The 19,471-nt window shown below is 32.4% G+C and overlaps 10 protein-coding genes across 10 annotated transcripts; 7 read left to right on the forward strand and 3 right to left on the reverse strand.

Moving 5' to 3' along the window:
• Window positions 1-1,581: 1,581 nt before the first annotated feature.
• LOC108560139 (uncharacterized protein C1orf198 homolog) lies at window positions 1,582-2,240 on the reverse strand. The gene has a single exon (XM_017917578.1). The coding sequence runs from the start codon at window positions 2,155-2,157 to the stop codon at window positions 1,657-1,659; it is 501 nt and encodes a 166-aa protein (XP_017773067.1). The 5' UTR covers window positions 2,158-2,240; the 3' UTR covers window positions 1,582-1,656.
• Window positions 2,241-2,491: 251 nt separating this feature from the next.
• LOC108560147 (UPF0428 protein CXorf56 homolog) lies at window positions 2,492-3,412 on the forward strand. Its single transcript, XM_017917590.1, has 3 exons — window positions 2,492-2,757; window positions 2,808-3,193; window positions 3,250-3,412. Exons 1-3 carry the CDS (start codon window positions 2,637-2,639, stop codon window positions 3,385-3,387), a joined length of 645 nt encoding a protein of 214 aa, XP_017773079.1. The 5' UTR covers window positions 2,492-2,636; the 3' UTR covers window positions 3,388-3,412.
• A 47-nt stretch (window positions 3,413-3,459) lies between these two features.
• Window positions 3,460-6,289, reverse strand: LOC108560146 (autophagy-related protein 9A). The gene is made up of 2 exons (XM_017917589.1): window positions 6,147-6,289; window positions 3,460-5,462 (listed from the first exon to the last, which is right to left on the reverse strand). The coding sequence occupies exon 2, from the start codon at window positions 5,431-5,433 to the stop codon at window positions 3,496-3,498; it is 1,938 nt and encodes a 645-aa protein (XP_017773078.1). The 5' UTR covers window positions 5,434-5,462; window positions 6,147-6,289; the 3' UTR covers window positions 3,460-3,495.
• A 702-nt stretch (window positions 6,290-6,991) lies between these two features.
• Window positions 6,992-8,778, forward strand: LOC108560148 (Golgi reassembly-stacking protein 2). The gene is made up of 3 exons (XM_017917591.1): window positions 6,992-7,161; window positions 7,224-7,350; window positions 7,534-8,778. Exons 1-3 carry the CDS (start codon window positions 7,099-7,101, stop codon window positions 8,721-8,723), a joined length of 1,380 nt encoding a protein of 459 aa, XP_017773080.1. The 5' UTR covers window positions 6,992-7,098; the 3' UTR covers window positions 8,724-8,778.
• Window positions 8,779-8,870: 92 nt separating this feature from the next.
• On the forward strand, window positions 8,871-11,105 carry LOC108560149 (cGMP-dependent protein kinase 1-like). The gene is made up of 2 exons (XM_017917592.1): window positions 8,871-9,139; window positions 9,321-11,105. The coding sequence occupies exons 1-2, from the start codon at window positions 9,009-9,011 to the stop codon at window positions 11,059-11,061; spliced, it is 1,872 nt and encodes a 623-aa protein (XP_017773081.1). The 5' UTR covers window positions 8,871-9,008; the 3' UTR covers window positions 11,062-11,105.
• A 203-nt stretch (window positions 11,106-11,308) lies between these two features.
• LOC108560138 (cGMP-dependent protein kinase 1-like) lies at window positions 11,309-13,607 on the forward strand. The gene is made up of 3 exons (XM_017917577.1): window positions 11,309-11,452; window positions 11,519-11,790; window positions 11,850-13,607. The coding sequence occupies exons 1-3, from the start codon at window positions 11,336-11,338 to the stop codon at window positions 13,591-13,593; spliced, it is 2,133 nt and encodes a 710-aa protein (XP_017773066.1). The 5' UTR covers window positions 11,309-11,335; the 3' UTR covers window positions 13,594-13,607.
• A 486-nt stretch (window positions 13,608-14,093) lies between these two features.
• Window positions 14,094-15,445, forward strand: LOC108560137 (60S ribosomal protein L13a). The gene is made up of 5 exons (XM_017917576.1): window positions 14,094-14,173; window positions 14,462-14,592; window positions 14,734-14,843; window positions 14,994-15,139; window positions 15,203-15,445. Exons 1-5 carry the CDS (start codon window positions 14,153-14,155, stop codon window positions 15,404-15,406), a joined length of 612 nt encoding a protein of 203 aa, XP_017773065.1. The 5' UTR covers window positions 14,094-14,152; the 3' UTR covers window positions 15,407-15,445.
• Window positions 15,446-15,579: 134 nt separating this feature from the next.
• On the forward strand, window positions 15,580-16,883 carry LOC108560143 (tetratricopeptide repeat protein 19 homolog, mitochondrial). The gene is made up of 3 exons (XM_017917585.1): window positions 15,580-16,185; window positions 16,239-16,713; window positions 16,772-16,883. The coding sequence occupies exons 1-3, from the start codon at window positions 15,742-15,744 to the stop codon at window positions 16,849-16,851; spliced, it is 999 nt and encodes a 332-aa protein (XP_017773074.1). The 5' UTR covers window positions 15,580-15,741; the 3' UTR covers window positions 16,852-16,883.
• A 13-nt stretch (window positions 16,884-16,896) lies between these two features.
• LOC108560142 (protein catecholamines up) lies at window positions 16,897-18,353 on the reverse strand. The gene has a single exon (XM_017917584.1). The coding sequence runs from the start codon at window positions 18,062-18,064 to the stop codon at window positions 16,961-16,963; it is 1,104 nt and encodes a 367-aa protein (XP_017773073.1). The 5' UTR covers window positions 18,065-18,353; the 3' UTR covers window positions 16,897-16,960.
• Window positions 18,354-18,460: 107 nt separating this feature from the next.
• On the forward strand, window positions 18,461-19,448 carry LOC108560144 (proteasome subunit alpha type-7-1). Its single transcript, XM_017917586.1, has 2 exons — window positions 18,461-18,671; window positions 18,746-19,448. The coding sequence occupies exons 1-2, from the start codon at window positions 18,570-18,572 to the stop codon at window positions 19,391-19,393; spliced, it is 750 nt and encodes a 249-aa protein (XP_017773075.1). The 5' UTR covers window positions 18,461-18,569; the 3' UTR covers window positions 19,394-19,448.
• The last annotated feature ends 23 nt before the right edge of the window (window positions 19,449-19,471 follow it).

Here is a 19,471-nt window from a genome sequence, read left to right on the forward strand (position 1 = left end):
TAAACAATGTTTGGGGCTAACAAAAAATATTAGAATTACAAATCTAGATCACATATTAATTATGCTATAAATTTAACTAAGAGATGCTGACACCTCTACCCAGTCGTCGGGTCAACTGGTGTTTCCTACAGGCCCTTCCTAAGAATTCATTATATCTACATTTTTCATTTCTGATACAAATGTGAGGTAAAGTTAAAAGATGCATTCAAAATTTGATAATCAGTGTAAATATGTATGTATTATCAAATTTAAAAAAAAAACCTGTTTTATAAATAAATAAAATAGGATTCGTAAATACGCTTCAGTATCACTACTGAAGAAAAGTCATAAAAACAACACTAGTAGATTTTCGAAAGTATATCGATATCAAATATTGAAGTCCATGTAAAACACACGGATAAGGACTGATTCCAATATTGATCTTCCAATATTGATCTAAATAGATTTTTCTTTATCAAAAAAATATGCCTATTCAATTTCAAATGTTGCGATAATCCAGTAACAATTGAAAAGGATTAACACTAAGCAAATTTTCAACAAAATTATATAAAATTAAAGATTATCTAAATTTATATTTGTTGAAAAATAGATTATTGCATTAATTAATTATTACCATGAAAAAATTGTTTTTGGGTTATTTACCGTTATCGAGTTCTAATTAATTGAAACATTTCTAAACTGCATGAGAATTCATCTCCGTTTTATCGAAGTTACAGTTTCATATACTAGTAAAAGCTTGAATTCAATCTAACATTTCTGTAGAAACAATTCAGAATTGTTGCATGACATAAACACCATTTAGCTCTTCAGATTTATAACTATTATGGTTATAAGTTGTCATATTTGAAAAATTGTTATCATATTTTCTTCACTTTTTTCTAGTAACGCAGTAAAACTTAATTAAGTAAGATATTAATCAATCAATACTTCAATTGAAATTATCCAACTATCAAACAAGATTGTAAATAATTATTATATTGCATAATAAATATAAATAATGTATAAAATTATTTTTAATTACTATTAACACCCACTTGCAACGCCCTAATAATTTCTGAACCACACACTATCATATTTGTACATAATTCATCCACAATACCTCTATAACAATAAATATAAGGCCTACATTCTTTCATCATTCAATGGTAAAACAAGAGAAGTATTTTGATCCTTGAAGAAACGTAGGCTACCGTAGTTGCAATTTAAAAGTGTTTACAGGTACTCATCACTTTACGACCGAAATCCATTTCGACGACTTTGTCATTAATTGAATTAGTCGATAAGCGAGCTTATATAGGGAATTTGATCGTTGTAAAATTATGCAAGAAAATTCGAATTTCTTCATATTGCAGGTTGAAACTCGATTGGTCGTAAGTGTGAGTGATCGTTAAGCAGATAGGTGAGAAGTACCTGTACTGACCATAGAACTTATGTACAATAGACAAATATTGTTTTGAATATGAGTAATTTTCTAGATTAATTAAATTATTTTTTTAAGTTTACAGTATATTTACTAAAAAATGTGTAATTTAGGTGTTTATAATAAAATAATTATATACATAAGCAATACAAAATGTTTATTATAAATATGAGTACATTATTTCTTTGGATACAAAAAGGATATTTGAGTATTTAAAACATAATTGAGATGTAAAATCACCAATTATCTAACATATCCAGTCCTGTTTTTGGTAAAAAATGACTCAAAGAGTCAGTATCTCCATCATCAGCATCAGATGATTCCTGTGGTGCAATAATCACTTTCGGAGGAATCACAATAGCTATTGCTTTTGGAGGAATCACCTTGACTCCTTTCTTGGGACTAATCTTCTTGCTGAATATTGTGAGATCTCTTTGACTAGATGTATGAAAACTGAAGGGTCCTGAATGCTCATCACGATACATACAGTTATCATCCACAATCTTCTTTACTGCAAACTCAGTCTTCTTTGGATCACACTCTTTAGCATGGGGATACTTGAGTGAAATTTCTGGTTTAATAATACTTTGATTCAGAATTTGCTGTTGCTCTTCATAGGATAATGTTTGCCATAGGTTCTCATAGCTCAGCTTGGTTTGTTTCATATCGATAGTCATACGATTTGCCATCGAATTTATATTGCCGAAGTACGCTTCAGCTTTATCTTTTAATGCCATATTTATGTCACTTTTGTTTACTTTATATTTAAATTAATTTTAGTTTGTTTATATCAGACAGAAAGTGTCAACGACCTCACCCATCATTGTATAGTAATGATCTGTCAAATTTGGTTACCATTGTTACCGCATTGAATTAACTAATAACATGAAATATTTGCTATAACAATAATTGATAGTTAATCATATACATTTAGTTATTTCTTGCACATTATTCTAATTTATTAGATATTTTATGTCATCTTAAGTATAAAGTTAATCCTAGGATAAATCTAGGTTCAAGACTAATTTATAAGTAAACAGGCAACCAAATATACACCACACAAATGTCAAAATATAACCTCATATTTTCTATGAGATAAGTAGTTGTTATTAACCAACGCGTAAAGTGGCATAAAGTTATATAGTATACCTTTATAGCGTGTAATTCAGTACCATCATTAAAGATTTAATTAACAAAATATAATAAGCTGTTAAAAATGCCAAAAGTGATATCTAAAAGTATTTCATGTTCAGACACCAAAGACCAAGAAGAGTATAGTGATGAAAAACCATTGCATTGCTATTATTGCCTGTGTGGACAAATGACTCTTATATTAGGTATATATTATTATTCTTTAGATATTCATAATATTAATATTATCTTTCAGATTGTACAACAGAGAAATTGCCATTACGAAAGAGGGATGGAGCCAGGGTTTTGGATGGTCAAGCACATGCCCACAAAATGATTTGTGAAACTGATGAAGTAGTCCATTTGAAAAGGCCCGAAGGTATTGAAAGACAACATAGACTCAAATGCAAAAAATGTTCATTGCTACTATATTACAAACATGATCCTCAAAGTCTTGTAAGTTTTATTGTCAATGGTTCTGTAACTAACTCAGCAAATGAAGGACCTGCCACAGATATTTATAATCAGGTAACAATTGAGAAACCAAAGAAAATTATGGTTACAAAACATACCAAGAATATGGGCAAATTCAGTTCAGTGACAGTGTCAACCATTGATGAAGAGGAGGATGAAATTGAGGCGGTAAATATATTGTTTTTTAAAGTTCTTAATAGGTTTTAATTTATTTACAATTGTAGAGGGAAGTTGCAGACAGTTATGCAAATAATGCACGAATTATTGAAAAGCAATTGGAGAGGAAGGGTATGAACAAGAGGAAGCAGGAGCAACAAGCAAATGAATTAAAAAAGGTCCGAGGAACTCTTATTGACAAATGAACATTCACTTTATTTTGTAAATATATATTATGTATATACATTTAATTAATTTGTATACCTATATGAAATAATTTAGATAAATATACAATTTTGTGACTTAAGACTAGATTACTGACTGAGAGTTGACAATAATGGCGTGGTTTCAATTGCATGAGGCTGCTGCTGTCTGAAGCCTACTTGTCTGTGATGTAGGTCATGCAAATAGATTGTGCTCAAGCTCATATCGCTCGGACCTGAAGTAAGCGGCCCTTCAGCCCTCGCAGCACCAGTTCTAATTGAACTATCAAATAAATCTCCTAAATAATTCACACTTGATTGCGGTTGATTCATGCTTTTTGATGTTTGAACCTCTTCCACAAACTGTTGGTCTTCAGGTGGTGGGCGCCAGCTTGGATTTGTAAGAGTGAAATGTATAAGAGATAATTCAGTTTTTCCATCTTCAGCTTGGGTATATTGATCTGGTATCTTGGTATTATCAACTTCATGCCATTCTGGATTTCCGTGCTTCTTAACGTCCATCTGAGCAAAGCTGCATACATCTCCAACTCCCACCACAGATACTGTAAAGTTTCTGAAGAAATCTACTATATCCAATGACTTTGGGTAAATGTGTTTCCACAAAATGTAAGGGGTCATTAGCGGGGAAACCAATTCTTCTAAGACACCCGCAATCCTATATTGAAACAGTTGCTGAAATTGCCTTCTTACTCCGGAAGTATGAGCTTGACCCTTCCAATTACTTGGCAAATAATGTGTGTGCGCTAAAACATTAGATAGCAAAGCCTCTGGGCAATAAGCAGCTGTTTCATCAGGTATTAGAGCCCTGAAAGCAGCAACTAAAGCTCCCAACAATGTAATTCCTGTAATTATATGTTCAACATATAATACATCTTCATCATATACAGTAAGTCCAATTAACACAGCTATAATAGATCCCGCCATTAATACTATAGGTCGTGCTATTATTGTGGCTAGTGGTGAGCTGAATGATGATAAGTATTTAGTTGCAGGTCGGTTAGCTCTACTTAATCTAGCTTGCAATTCATGATCTAACTCATTGAAATGTCTCAAGTACATACGACCATACAAACTCCAAGATCTAACTCCCAAGCTGCCAGGTTCTCGTCTCATAAGGTCAGCGTAACTGAAAAACGCGTACAAGATTTGCCAAGCCAACACTAAAGGCGAGAATATTATATTTACTATTGCAAACCAGTAGATATAACGTGAAAGTTTTCTTGCCAATTCATGTCTAGCAGCAGGCTTTCTATATTCCTCCTTAAGATGAAAGGAATTTTCAAAGGGTGCCCAAGGACCGCAGAATAACAATAAATTTATGTTGTATCTTAATCCTAAACTCCAATAAACAACTTCGCCAATTATAGGTACATTAACCCTTGGCGGTATCAATTTCTTATTTGTCATAGCTATCAAATAATTTTTCTGCCTTAAAATTCTATGGTAAATATCTAGTTCAGTTAACTCCTTTTTATGGATACACATCTGCTGTTCCAATTGCACAGCTCTTATCCTAGTTTGAACTTCATGCCAAGTCATATTATCCAAGTCATCATCTGATATATCCAAGGCACAATTGTAGAACTGCTTTACATCCCAGAAATGCACCAAATGATAAACACGGCATACTAAACGCCATGCCCATACTACGACCCCAATAATAATTCCAATATATGTGGTCAGACCAAAATCATTACTGCATTCTTGTGGCGAAAGTATTATGTCGCTTATAGCAATCTTTGTTGAATTTCCACTTGGCGGTGGTTTTTCTTTAAAAAGTACAGGATAATCAACGCAATGGATAAGGAATGTCGTAAATCCGCAAATGAATACAAACTGAACTAATTCCAGAATTTCTGCTACCAGCATGCACTTGAATCCATGTCTTTGATGGTATTTGTAGAGTCTTGTGAAAAACGAATCTAAATCCTCTATGTGATTCCATCTAGCTCTAGATGGCTCAGCAACATGGAACAATACACCACTTTCCTCCTGGTCAGCATCATGCAGTGAAGCGTAATTTTGCATATTTAATTCCTAAATGTTATTTGTTCGATCTGTAACAGGCAAACACAACTAGTTATTAGCAACTAAATAAATTGGAATATAGACTTGATTATATATAAATATATTATCAGTAAATTGATTAAGAATTAACAGATGGTGCAATATTGTTTGTTAAAAGCAGAAATATGGCAAAGCACTTGATTTGAAGTTTTGTTATCTATCACGAACATTTCAACAATAAATTATCTTTCATGTATGCCACTGACAAATATATAGCAATAATAGATATTTTCATAATGTATCATTACAAAAAATAAAACAAAACCTCTTTTATTGTGTAAATATCAGTTGTGCAAAGGTTAATGTCTTGATCAATATGAACAAAGACAAGATAATGTACTGAATTAATTCGAAATATACTAACTTGTAATTAATAAGTAACTTTTTTAATACTACAATATTTTTTTAAACACTGATTACAAAAGTAAACAAACAAATTAAGCAAATGTTATTTTTTAACCAATAGCATAAAGCAAAGAATTATTATCCACTATTATCAACAAAAAGTTGTGTTTGTGCGTTGTTTATTAACTCCAAAGCATTCTTGCAAGGTGACAGACAAAAATTAAAAGATACAAAACAAAATATTACTTGTTTGTTACTAACAGCTGATATATTGATTTACCATTCTATAAACACATAAGGAGATATAATTAATCATTGATTGCACTTACCTGACTACGAAGCAATATCTGCATCACTACAGACATTTGATTTATCGTGAACGACCCGAAACTCTTCTCGACAAAATGTATTATAAATAGAACACAAATTTTATAATAACAAAGAAGCCTCGTTTCTCCGCCATTTCTTTTACGTAAACAGTCGAATTACTGTTCGGGTCATATCGTTTCAGATATAGGCAATACAATCTACATTCAATTTTGTTTTTAAAGCATGTTTCCTTGATCCTTCAAAAAATAATTAAAACAAATATTTAAAAACTATTTATTAATTTTACTTTATGAAACTTTAATTATTATATATTTAAAGGCATCTCTTAATATTTGAAATCCTTTGTACCAAAAGTTTTATAAAATATATATTATGCTTAATTCGTTAAATAAAATCATCATATTACTAATTCATACATTATATGTTCTTAAAAGTTAACTTTAATGTATTTTCATTATTAAAATGCAATGTAAAATTGAATAATATCAATTTTTAAATAAAACCGAATTTATGGATATATTAAAATTAAATATATAATAACTTTTAAGTATCTAGCATTAGAGCATTAAAAAAGAAAAATATATTTTTTAATACATTATAATAATAACATTTATTGCAACAAATAATCATACTACAAACTCAACAAAATAACATAATAAGAAAATAAATTGCTCTGCTGCAAAGGGCTACCAACCATAGATGTTTCTGTACATCCTATACATTATATTAGTAGGTTTATAACTTTATATTTAATTAAGTAATTTAAAAAAGCTAGACAAAATGTATCCTAATTTAATATTTTATTGTTACTATTATGTTGGTAAAAAATTGTCCACATGACATCTGTCATGAATGACAGTCATCGCCTGGTAGACGCATCGTTTGTTATGCTATGTTCTAAAATTCTTGTGCCACGTAATTTTTTCACGGAACCCTTATTAGTTAAAAATTATGGGCAATTCCAACAGTGTTGATATACCCGGCGGTGGCACAGAAGGATATCATGTGTTGAGAGTAAGAATACACTGAAATAAATTAATATTAATAGTACATATTTTAATCATTATATTCACCAGGTGCAAGAGAATTCTCCTGGAAGTGTGGCTGGACTACAATCATTTTTTGATTTTATAGTAGCAATTAATGGAACAAGACTTGATCAAGACAATGATACATTTAAACAAATTTTACGAAATGGAATTGGTATGTTGGTTTATAAATCTATCAGTGCAATTTTGTAATTTAAAAAAGTTGCATTTAAGTATTTTATAGATTTTTACTTAAGTTTATTGACATATCTATCAAATTTGCATATTAATCTCACAAAAAACTTATGTTAAAGACTATGTAATGATGATTGTTATACTTAATGTAATTATTTTTTAGGTAAAGAGTTGCCACTTACAGTTTATAGCAGTAAATCTCAATCTGTTAGGAGTGTAACAATTGAACCCAGTGAAACATGGGGTGGCATAGGTTTATTAGGAGTTAGTATTAGATTTTGTTCATTTGAAGGTGCTAATGAAAACGTTTGGCACATACTAGAAGTTCATCCAAGCTCTCCTGCTGAACTTGCTGGTTTGAGATCTTTCAATGATTACATAATAGGAGCAGAATCTGCACTACATGAAAATGAAGATTTATTTGCACTTGTGGAGACACATGAAGGGAGAAGTCTGAAATTATATGTATATAATAGTCAAGAAGATACTTGCAGAGAAGTTACAATAACCCCAAATGCTGCTTGGGGTGGTGAAGGCAGTATTGGCTGTGGGATTGGTTATGGATACTTGCATAGGATTCCAATAAGAGATAATATACCAGAGCCTAATAAAACGCATGTCATAAATTCGCAGTTGAAGGATTTACAATTGGACAATTTGCCCAAGAAAATTGACTTACTACCACCACCAATGAATCCTAACGTGAATTTGGAAAACGAAAATCGTGTTAACACTGTAATACTACCACCTTCAACAGGCGTAGAAGTTGAAAGGCCCTCTCCAATCACTGAACCGCCATCTGTAACTGCGCCTTGTGTAAATGCTATTAATAATCCATTAGTTCCAACACAACCCATAAATCCTATAATTTCGAATCCACCATTGAACCCAGTCATGTCGAGTCCCATGATAGAACCAATGACGTCCATTGCCCCGACGATTAATCAAGAAATGATTGTTCCCAATGAGTTTGTTGTACAAACTCCGACAACACAAAGTAATGTCAACGATTTGTGTAATCAGGAGATCTTATCTAATAACAACCCTCCTGCTGCGATGCAAAGCATTCCAAACACTGCTCCTTTCTTCAGCGTACCGCAAGTCGACAATGTGCACTATTCTTATCCCAACTTCAATCAAAATAACCCAATAACCCAACCATTGCAACATCAGTTTACAAATGTTCAACCAACATATATGACAAGTCCAGTGAATCCCATGTACACATCCGCTTCTTATCCTCAGAACGTCCCACCGACAACTTTCAGCAATCCTTTATTATACGATCCGGACATTGCTGCACGTTCAGCGCAACAACTGCTCTCCGGCAATGCCCAATACAAACCTAGTTAAGTTGAATGTTTGCAGTATATTGTAATTTGTATTATAAAATAAACAATTACATATTTTAAATGTATATTTCTGTATTTATATATTATTTTTTTAATTGTGCAATCAAAAATTGTTAATCCGTTCTATCGTTTATTTTGAAATAAAAGCTGTACGAATTCCAGTAACTAATTTTTATATTGTTTTCATATATCATAGAGATAATTTTAATCTAAGAATAATTCTTATGATAAGAAATGTAGGGGAATAGTCATTGAGTTGGCATAATATATCTTACTATTAGTTAAAATGTTGTGCCTTAAAAGGGGTAAGGGAAAAATTACAGATGAACCCAAAGAAAAAGAGAATCGACGTTCAGGTGTACAACGAGAAAATGTTGATGAACAAGTAAAAGTGATCGACTACAAAAAATCCAAAGAGTATGTTATAAAATAAACTATCATTATATTTTCTATTTATTTTAGTTTTTGTAATATACCTTGTTTAATTTCATTATATTTTTTATATGGAAAATAATAATATTAAACTTTTACTATACAAATATACATGTTAAAATATATTGCGTCATTCTATAAATAACACAAAATTACTTATTTTTAGGGATGAATATATAATAAAGGAAGCAATAAAATGCAATGAATTTATTAGCAGTTTATTCAAAGGAAAGCAGTTGAACACTATTGTATCGTCTATGTATCACAAAGATGTTATGAGGGATGACATTATTATAAAACAAGGTGACGAGGGAGACCACATGTATGTTTCAGCAAGTGGTTCTTATGATATTATAATTAACGAAGTTCTGTGGGGCACTTTCTCCGACAATAGAATATTTGGTGAACTTGCATTGATTCATAATGCCACTCGTTTAGCAACGATAAGAGCAAGAACTAACGGCAAAGTTTGGATACTCGATAGATCAGTCTATCAAAAAATTAGAATTCAAAATGCAAAAGCCGAAAAGGAGGAAATGCTGTCGTTCTTACAAAAGGTACCATCCGTCAAATCAGCTTCAATACAAAAACTCGAAGAAATATTAGTATTGTTACAAAATGAATTCTTTACTGAAAACACTGATATTGTAAAGCAAGGAGAGATAGGAGATAAGTTTTATATTATCAAAACTGGCACCGTAAATATTACTATTGAAGGTCAAGGAAGAGTGGCTACTAAGAGTAGAGGAGAGTATTTCGGAGAAATGGCATTAATCGAAAATGATGTCAGACAAGCGACAGTAACAGCCAATTCACCTGGAGTAGAATGCTTGACTTTATCTCGTTTAGATTTCAACAGATGTTTAAGCGATTTAGATACTTTTCTCAGCAAAAAAGATATTGTTGATGAAGAGATAGAAATAAATGAATCGAGTGAATATGCTAATCTGGAGTTATCACATTTAAAACGCGTGGTAACAATTGGAAAAGGAGCCTTCGGACGAGTTGAACTGGTCCAGCACAAAAGGCAATCAAATTTAGTATTTGCTTTAAAATATCTTGTAAAGGACAATGTAGTCAAGAAGAAAATGGAAAAATTAGCTATAATGGAGAAGCAAATACACATGTCCTGTGAAAATGATTTCATCGTCAAAATGTATAAAACCTATCAAGATAGAAAGTATTTGTATTTTCTGATGGAGAGCTGTTTGGGAGGTGATCTGTGGTATTGGAGAACCAGCCAAGAACATGGTTACTTTACAGAGAAAACCGGAATGTTCCTGGCGGCTTGCATTTTGGAAGCATTAGCATATTTACACCAAAGGAACATAGTATACCTTGATCTTAAACCTGAAAATGTTTTGATAGATGCAAATGGATATGCAAAATTAACAGATTTCGGGAACGCAATGCACATTACAAAAAGTAAGAAGTGCTACCTGTTCATGGGCACACCGGAATACGTATCACCGGAAGTAATATTTCAAAGAGGGTATGACGAAGGTGCAGACTACTGGGCATATGGTGTCCTCATTTACGAATTGCTTGTTGGAAGATCACCATTTGCCTCGGCTGACCCGACTTACGAGAAAACTTATAATAAGATTATAAAAGGAATAGACGCAGTCAATTTTCCTCCTAAGATTAGCGAGAGAGCTGTGAATATTATAAAAGAACTATGCAAGACAAACAAATCACAGCGTTTAGGATGCTTGTTACATGGTGCTAATGATATTAGAGAGCATAAATGGTTTACTAAATTTAATTGGGAAAAGTTAATCGCTCGTAAAATGAAAACTCCGCTCAAAATTAAAATAAGCAGTTCCACCGATACACGATATTTCCTTGAGAAATTTAAGGAAGACAATATTAATCCACCGGAATACGATATTTGGGAAGACTTTTAAATGCCTGCTTATTATACATAATATTTTATTGATATGTAACTAATTTAAATAAATATATAATATACGTAAATATATATATAAAATTTTATCTACCTCTTTATTAATAAACTATGTGAATATATTTGATCTAGATTCGATAAAAACTGTGTCAAGATATTATACATTGCAATGGAATCAAAAAAAAGAAATAATTACATTTATCTAATCTATAAATTTATTAAAGATAAGACAGAGGTATCCTCTGCACTTAAATCTTGTTTTTCATAAGGTAAATATGAGTATTTTCTTACGCATATTTTGTCCGTGTAAACGGTCCGATCATTGGAAACCCGAAGTTATCGATACAACTAATGAAGATACTAAAAGATCCATTAAAAACGCTAACAAAAATGTAAGTAGTATTAATAACATACATTCAGTCGAAAAGGCAGATAATATTGAGATGAAACTTATACAGGAAAATTCAATTAGAAATGACACAGTTAATAAAAATCATGAATCCGATACGCCAACAAATCAAACACAGGTCCAAGTTGAAGTTATAAAAAATCCAGATGATAACTGCAGTAAGCCAGTTAAAACAGAAGACGAAAGTATTGATTCGAGTAATGAAAAAGCAGAAAGACGATTAACATCCGAAGAGTTAAAAGATATAGAGCGTCGTGGTGGTTTCCGCGCTCGCAAAATCGATTTCAATAAAGAAATTCCAAAGCACAGCAAATCTAAAGCGTAAGTTATATTTAATTAGATTAGTAATACACTCGCTTAACACGTATTTATATTTTTAGAGATGAGCACATAATAGAAACAGCAATTAGTAACAATGAATTTCTTTGCAATATCTTCAAAGGTGTACAGCTTCAGGCTATTGTTAGTGCAATGTATCCTAGGGAAGTATCTCCTGGAGAAATATTAATAAAACAAGGAGAAGATGGTGATAACTTATTTGTTTCCGCCGAGGGCCGTTATGAAATTATTATTAATGGCGAATTATATAATTCATTCAATGACTCCAGAATATTCGGAGAACTTGCGATACTCTATAACAACAAGCGTTTGGCAACGATTAAGGCAGTGACAAAAGGTCGAGTTTGGATTCTTGATGGTCAAGCGTATCTACAGATCACAGTTAAAAACGCCCTTGCTGAAGAGAAAGAACTGCTCTCATTTCTCAGGAATGTCCCAGCCGTGAACAAGGCAAATGATCAAAAATTGAAACAGATTATTAATTTATTAAAGCAAGACTTTTTCCAAACAAATACTGAGATCGTAAAACAAGGAGACAAAGGAGATAAATTTTATATCATAAAAGCTGGTACTGCATGTGTAAGTATCGATGGTAAAGGACAAGTAGCCACATTAAGCAGAGGCCAATTTTTTGGTGAACGTGCTTTACTACAAGAAGATTGCAGGCAAGCAACAGTCACGGCCGATTCGCCTGGCGTTGAATGCTTAAGCTTGTGCAGACAAGATTTTATCGATTATTTGGGTGATTTGAAAGCATTTATTGATAAAGATGAACCTGACCAGACTCATACAGACAACGTAATCATTTCTAACGAATATAGTGATCTAAAACTTACAGATTTGGATCTTATAACTACTTTAGGTATAGGAGGATTTGGGAGAGTGGAGCTTGTCCAACATAAAGAACGTCCAGATTTTGTATTTGCTTTGAAATACTTGAAGAAAAAGAATATGGCTGAAGAGAGGCAGCATGCATTTAACGAGAAAAACATTTTATTATCATGCGATAGCTGTTTCATCATTAAGCTTTACAAAACGTTCCAAAACCAAAAGTATTTGTATTACTTAATGGAGAGTTGTCTGGGAGGAGACTTATGGGGATTGCTGCAAAAGCAAAAAGGTCGCTGCTTTGATGAAAGTAAGGCAAAATTCTTAACCGGTTGTGTCATAGAAGCTATAGCACATTTACACGGACGCAATATCGTTTACCGGGATTTGAAACCTGAAAATATGTTAATCGACAACTTTGGATATGTCAAGTTGATAGATTTTAGTTTCGCCAAGCATCTTAAGAACGGCGAGAAAACTTTTACGTTCGTCGGAACTCCGGAATACGTCGCACCAGAAATTGTGTATAATCGTGGTCATGATAAATCCGTGGATTACTGGGCTTTAGGAATTTTCATTTTTGAGTTACTTGTGGGCAAGACGCCATTCCGATCAAACGATCCCAGTTTCATGAAAACATACACTTTGATTATAAAAGGTATTGACAATGTTATGTTTCCTAGTCGAATTCCCAAAACGGCTCAACAACTTATTAGGAAATTATGCAAATCGATTGCCAGCGAACGTTTAGGCAATCAAAGAAACGGAATTGATGATATAAGAAACCATAAATGGTTTGCTGATTTTGATTGGAAGAAATTACGAGAAAGAAAATATTCCAAAGTTCCGTATGTGCCCAAATTGAAAAATTCCACTGACACCAGCGCATTTGATAAATTTCCAAAAGACGAGGATATTCCATCTGATGTAGAAGACGATATTTGGAATGGCTTTTAATTGTTATAAGTAGAAATACATATTTGTATTAACATATTTTTAATATCATTGTTATTAATAGATTGTAATAATTTAGAAATACAATAAATATAGAAGAAATATATATGGGAATTTTAGTTTAATTTACTTTGTATTACTATATTTTTACCAAACAAAATTATAAATCATATGTATATAAATCAGCAATTAAAACTTTTATTTGCTACTTTAATTGAATAATTTACGAAAGCAACTTATTTAATTCAGCAATAAAAAATAAATTCAAATTTAGTGCTGATCAGCGCTACCAATATTAGAAGAGAATTATAAAAAATTTCCCTCAAATAATATTTGTAAATTACTTTGAAGAAAGGATAAATTAAATATAATGTACAATAATTAGTAAAAAAATCTAAACATTTTTTAGTTTTATGTATTTAATATAAATATAATTGCAAAAATAGAGAAATCATATTTAGATATTTTATTTGTAGTAAACTTTTGTTTTATTCTGTTGGTAGGGAGTTCAGCCATTTTGCACCGAGGCTCAAGCAGTTCCTTTTCCGTGTTGAGCTGAAACATGTCGGGCTTTAGTGCTAAGGTAAATAATGTTTTTTGGTATTTACTAGTGTTTTTATGAAAAACTTTGCCGATTTTTCGATGTAAAATCTAACAAACTATTAGTTTGTAATGTTATTTGTACATTTTATGTGTGATTCACCGATAATTTTTATATTTTAACCTCTTGGCGTGCTACGTACGCACGTGTTTACAATTTCATTGAAGCACACTTATAGGTGTACTTCATCACTTTGTGCGGATATTCTGATATTACATAAAACTTTTACGGTTTTTAACATTATTATTAACGTTATTATTTATTTTGTAGGAAATAGTTATTGATGCCAGGGGCCATCTTTTGGGCCGTTTGGCGGCTGTTGTGGCCAAGAAAACTTTGGAGGGACACAAAGTCTCTGTTTTAAGATGTGAACAAATGGACATTTCTGGAAACTTCTTCAGGTAATTAGATTTTATATATATAAATGAATTATTGACATAAACAAATTGTATTGTTTACTACTTAATTATATATATTGGACACTGTTTCTATGTAAAAATATTTGATGATTGAATATTTACAATTTATTTTCCCTTTTCTAGGAACAAACTGAAGTTCTTGGCTTACTTGCGCAAACGTTGCAATGTTAACCCAGCTCGTGGACCATTCCACTTCAGGGCTCCTTCCAAAATTTTCAAGAAGGCTGTGAGAGGTATAGTAAAACATTAACTTTTTGCTTTTCCACCTCTGAACTTCATATAGCTTGTGCTCACACACAACTTCAACAGTCACTGTATTCTTATCTTTTATTATTGATATTTCTATTTGTGTTATATTATATAAATACATTTTCTTTTTGCAGGTATGTTGCCACACAAATTGCACCGTGGCCAAAAAGCTCTTGATAGGTTGAAGACCTATGAAGGTGTCCCACCATTCTTAGACTCTAAGAAACGTTTGGTTGTCCCCCATGCTATGCGTATGCTCTGCCTTAAACCAGGCCGCAAAGTAAGATTTAAATATTCTTTTTTAATAGCCACTTTATTTAATATTTCTTTTCACTTATTTTAGTACTGCAGCGTTGGACGTTTGGCTAGCGAAGTTGGATGGAAATACAAGAACGTTGTATCTTCCCTGGAAGCCAAGCGTATCGCTAAGGGTCGCAAGACTGCTGTATTGAAGGGCAAATTGAGGAAGATCACACAAAAGGCTGAGGAGAAAATTGCCCCAATCAGTAAACCATACGTTGAAGTAATGAAATCTTATGGTTATTAATTAAATAACTACATTTAATAAAAAAACAGCCTAAAATTATTCTCTTTATTAAACCTGATTTTTTTTTATATCTAAGATACATCCATTGAATCCTTTATCAATTAAATCCTAATTATATTAGATAAAAGTTTCTACAATTATGTCCTAGATTTTTTATATATTTTTTTTATTATATTCATTACATTCCTCTGGGTATTATGCAGTCCTATGTCCTTACGATATCAGACACCACATCAGTTGGAAATTGATTTTTATAACTAAAAATTTGGCATCCATGTGTTTTGCACTAAACTGATATTTGACAGCTGTTGAGTACGTCAATTGCATCATTCAAAATGTTTAAAAACACGATAAAAGTCTTCTTCAGATATAATAAATTAAATGTTATTCCATTGTGTGTTGCAAAAGTGAAGCAAGTACAAATTCCACAAAATTTGTTACCAAAACCGTGGCTCAAACAACAAATAATTTTTGGATTAAGTATTCTTGGTTGGTTAGGTTTTGAGAAGGATGATGCAGAAAAGGAATCTGAACTAATTATGACCATTAAACGTGCAATACTATGCAACCAGAGGGAACAGTTTGATAAAGCAGAGCAAATGCTTCACCTAGCTTTAAGGTTAGCACAGCAACAACAAAATAGCCAGGGTGTTTTATATTGTTATGACTTAATGGCCAATTTGGCTATGGATACACACCAATTGGAAAAATCTGAAAAGCTTTTTGTTAGTGTAATGCAAATGCTTTTTGCTGCAGGAGTAAAAGAGGATGATTTAAAAGTAAAATGAATTTACTAGTTAAATTTAGAAAATTATATTTTTTCACATTTTAGATGATCCATGTAAGTTTGAAATTGGCTCGTATTAGCCATTTATTAGCACAGGAAGAAAAGGCTGCCCTGGGTTACAAATGGTGTTTAGAAAAAATTGACAGTAAAAGAAAAGCAAGCACTGATTCAAAAATTTTGTATGGTATCATACAGGATTGGTATGCTCAGTTCTTGTTAGATCATGGCAAAATAGAAGAATCTAAAATGCATTTACAAGAAGCATACAATGTGTGCTGTGATGTGCAAGGGAAAAATACAGAACAAAGCATGTTATTATTAAATGATTTGGGAATAACCAGTTGGAGGGCAGGTGATATGGCAAAGGCAGAAGAATTTTTAAAGGATGCTGTTAAAACTGGTAAAGCCTTAGAGGATAAATCACATGTAGGTGTGGTACATGCAAATCTTGGTTTGATTTATTTGCAAAGTGGAATGGCTGAAGTGGCAAAAAAATATTGCAAACAAGCATGGCAAATTGGTGAGATCACTTAACATGCTTCAATTATTTCAAGTCATTTGTTTATTTTTTGTTTCAGGAAACAAAAATTCCAACACAGAATCTATTGAGCAAGCCAATTATTGTTTTGATCAAATAAAAGAATTTTTAGGCAAATAATATTTCAAGACATTGGATTTTGTATATTGTGATTTAATTTTAATGATACAAATATATATTTATTGAAAACAATTTTAAAAAATTTAGTTTTAAACATTTAATTAAAGTACTATTCATATTCAGCAATGAGTACCATCATATATACTCCAACTAATAAAGCTGCAACTTGGTATATAGTTTGCATAAAACTAGGTTTTTCCTCATCAAGTAATTCAGGAATAACAGATACTAAAGCTATGTAGATGAAACCTCCAGCTGTGAATGGTAAAATCCAGTTGGTACCCATATTACCAGCTGTATCTTGAACAAGCAGAGATAAAGCAGTTCCAGCCAAAGCTCCCAATGCTGTTGTCAACTGCAGTAACATAGCATTTCTTCTTGACACACCAGATTGCAATAATATAGCAAAATCTCCAATTTCATGAGGAACTTCATGAAATAAAATTGTGATAGTTGTGATTACTCCAACAGCATTACCAGCTAAATATGAAGATCCAATAGCCAATCCATCAGTGAAATTGTGGCTAAAATCTGCAGCCAAATTTAAGTAACCAGCCACTTTTATTTCTTTAGTTTCTTCAGCAGCCTTCTTAGCTTTACTGCTATCTCCTTTGGAATCAGTTTTTTTAACAGATTTGTTTCCATGGGAATGTCCATGACCACCCTTCATAATCCTTACACACTTTTCAACAACCAGGAATGTAACAATTCCAGCTAAAACCCATAATCCAACTGACATGTCATGTGCATGTCCTTCTTCATGAGAATGACCATGCGAATGACTATGATCATGTGGTTCTGCATGCATTGTAGCATGTGGTATCAAATGCAGAAAAGCATCTCCCAGCAATCCTCCTGAAGCAAAGGCAAGTAGAATTTTAAGTAAAGGCTGTTTTTGCTCAGTGTTGTCCAATGGTACAAAGAAAAGAATAAAGAATGGTGCTGCACTGATAAGTAAAGTTGATCCCATTGCATGCAACCAAATGTCTTTGTTGACTTCTATAACTTTTGGTTTGTGATGATGTTCCTCTTCATGGTGGTGATGATGTTCTTCTTCATGTTGGTTATGATGGTCATGTTGATGTCCAATGTTGGCCTCCCGAGAATACTTGTAATGACTGGGCTCATCATGGGAATGCCCATGATCTCCATGTGCACAACAGGTGTTTATGAATAACACACAAACAATTAACAATAGATTTAAACACTTCATGTTTCTTTCTTCTCTTTTGTTTTATTAACTAAATCAATTATAAACTCTACTACTAAGATATTTCAAGAATAAAATTAAACGTGTTCTAGTCTTGACTATCACCGGCCGCGTGTCATCCTACCGTAACGCAAAAAATCTGTTGTTACCACGAAGAAATGTGAACAAATGCAAACAAGTTTGACGTCTGATAAGATACTGTTGGAAATCTTATACACGTCATTGATTTTACTGTTATTGTTAATAAAAAAAATATTCAAATGTTCTTAAATGTACATTGAATGTAGAAAAATAAATAAGAATAAATTGTTGCAATTCTATCAACATTCATATGCAATAAGAACAAATAATAGAAATTATGAATGTAGCGCCACCTATACGTAACACTTCATTATAAAAGACTTAATAATTGTCAAAGTTACAAACTGTCTGAATCTGTCGTTTGTATTACAAAGCAAAATATTCTGTCGTTGAATCTTGTAAAGTCGTTCTAGCTTAAAATACAAACATGTCTGCAAGATACGATCGTGCTATAACCGTATTTTCCCCTGATGGTCATTTATTGCAAGTAGAATATGCACAAGAGGCTGTAAGGAAGGGCTCCACTGCGGTAAGCTAACCTAACCTCGCAATGACAATGCAAACATAAACTTAAAAACCGTATTTTCAAATAATTCATAACAGGTCGGCGTACGTGGGAACGATGTCGTAGTCTTGGGAGTTGAGAAAAAATCTGTGGCTAAACTCCAAGAGGAACGTACAGTAAGAAAGATCTGCTTACTAGATGATCATGTTGTTATGGCCTTTGCTGGGCTCACAGCAGATGCTAGGATCCTCATAAACAGGGCCCAAATTGAATGTCAATCACACAAACTGACTGTAGAAGATCCAGTTACTTTGGAATACATTACACGTTACATTGCAAGTCTTAAACAGAAGTACACCCAGAGCAATGGCAGACGTCCTTTTGGAATGTCATGTTTGATTGGTGGATTTGACTATGATGGAGTTGCTCACCTGTATCAAACAGAACCATCTGGAATTTATTATGAATGGAAGGCAAATGCCACTGGCAGATCTGCAAAAACTGTTAAGGAATTTTTGGAGAAATACTATACTGATGAAGAAGTTTCCACTGAAAATGGAACTGTTAAGTTAGCAATCAGAGCTCTGCTGGAAGTTGTACAATCTGGCCAAAAGAATTTGGAAATTGCTGTAATGAGAAGGGGACAGAAGATGAAGATGCTTGACAGTGCAACTATTGAGGAATATGTTACACAAATTGAGAAAGAAAAGGAGGAAGAAGCTGAAAAGAAGAAGCAGAAGAAGTGATTTCATTTAATATTTGTATTTAATATAATTTAAAATAAAATTCTTTTTTTTTTAATTTTATCAAATTTAATTATTTAT

The sequence above is a fragment of the Nicrophorus vespilloides genome, unplaced genomic scaffold (genome assembly GCF_001412225.1).
Source record: "Nicrophorus vespilloides isolate i.1.1-1 unplaced genomic scaffold, Nicve_v1.0, whole genome shotgun sequence".
In the NCBI taxonomy this organism is placed as follows: Eukaryota; Metazoa; Arthropoda; class Insecta; order Coleoptera; family Silphidae; genus Nicrophorus; species Nicrophorus vespilloides.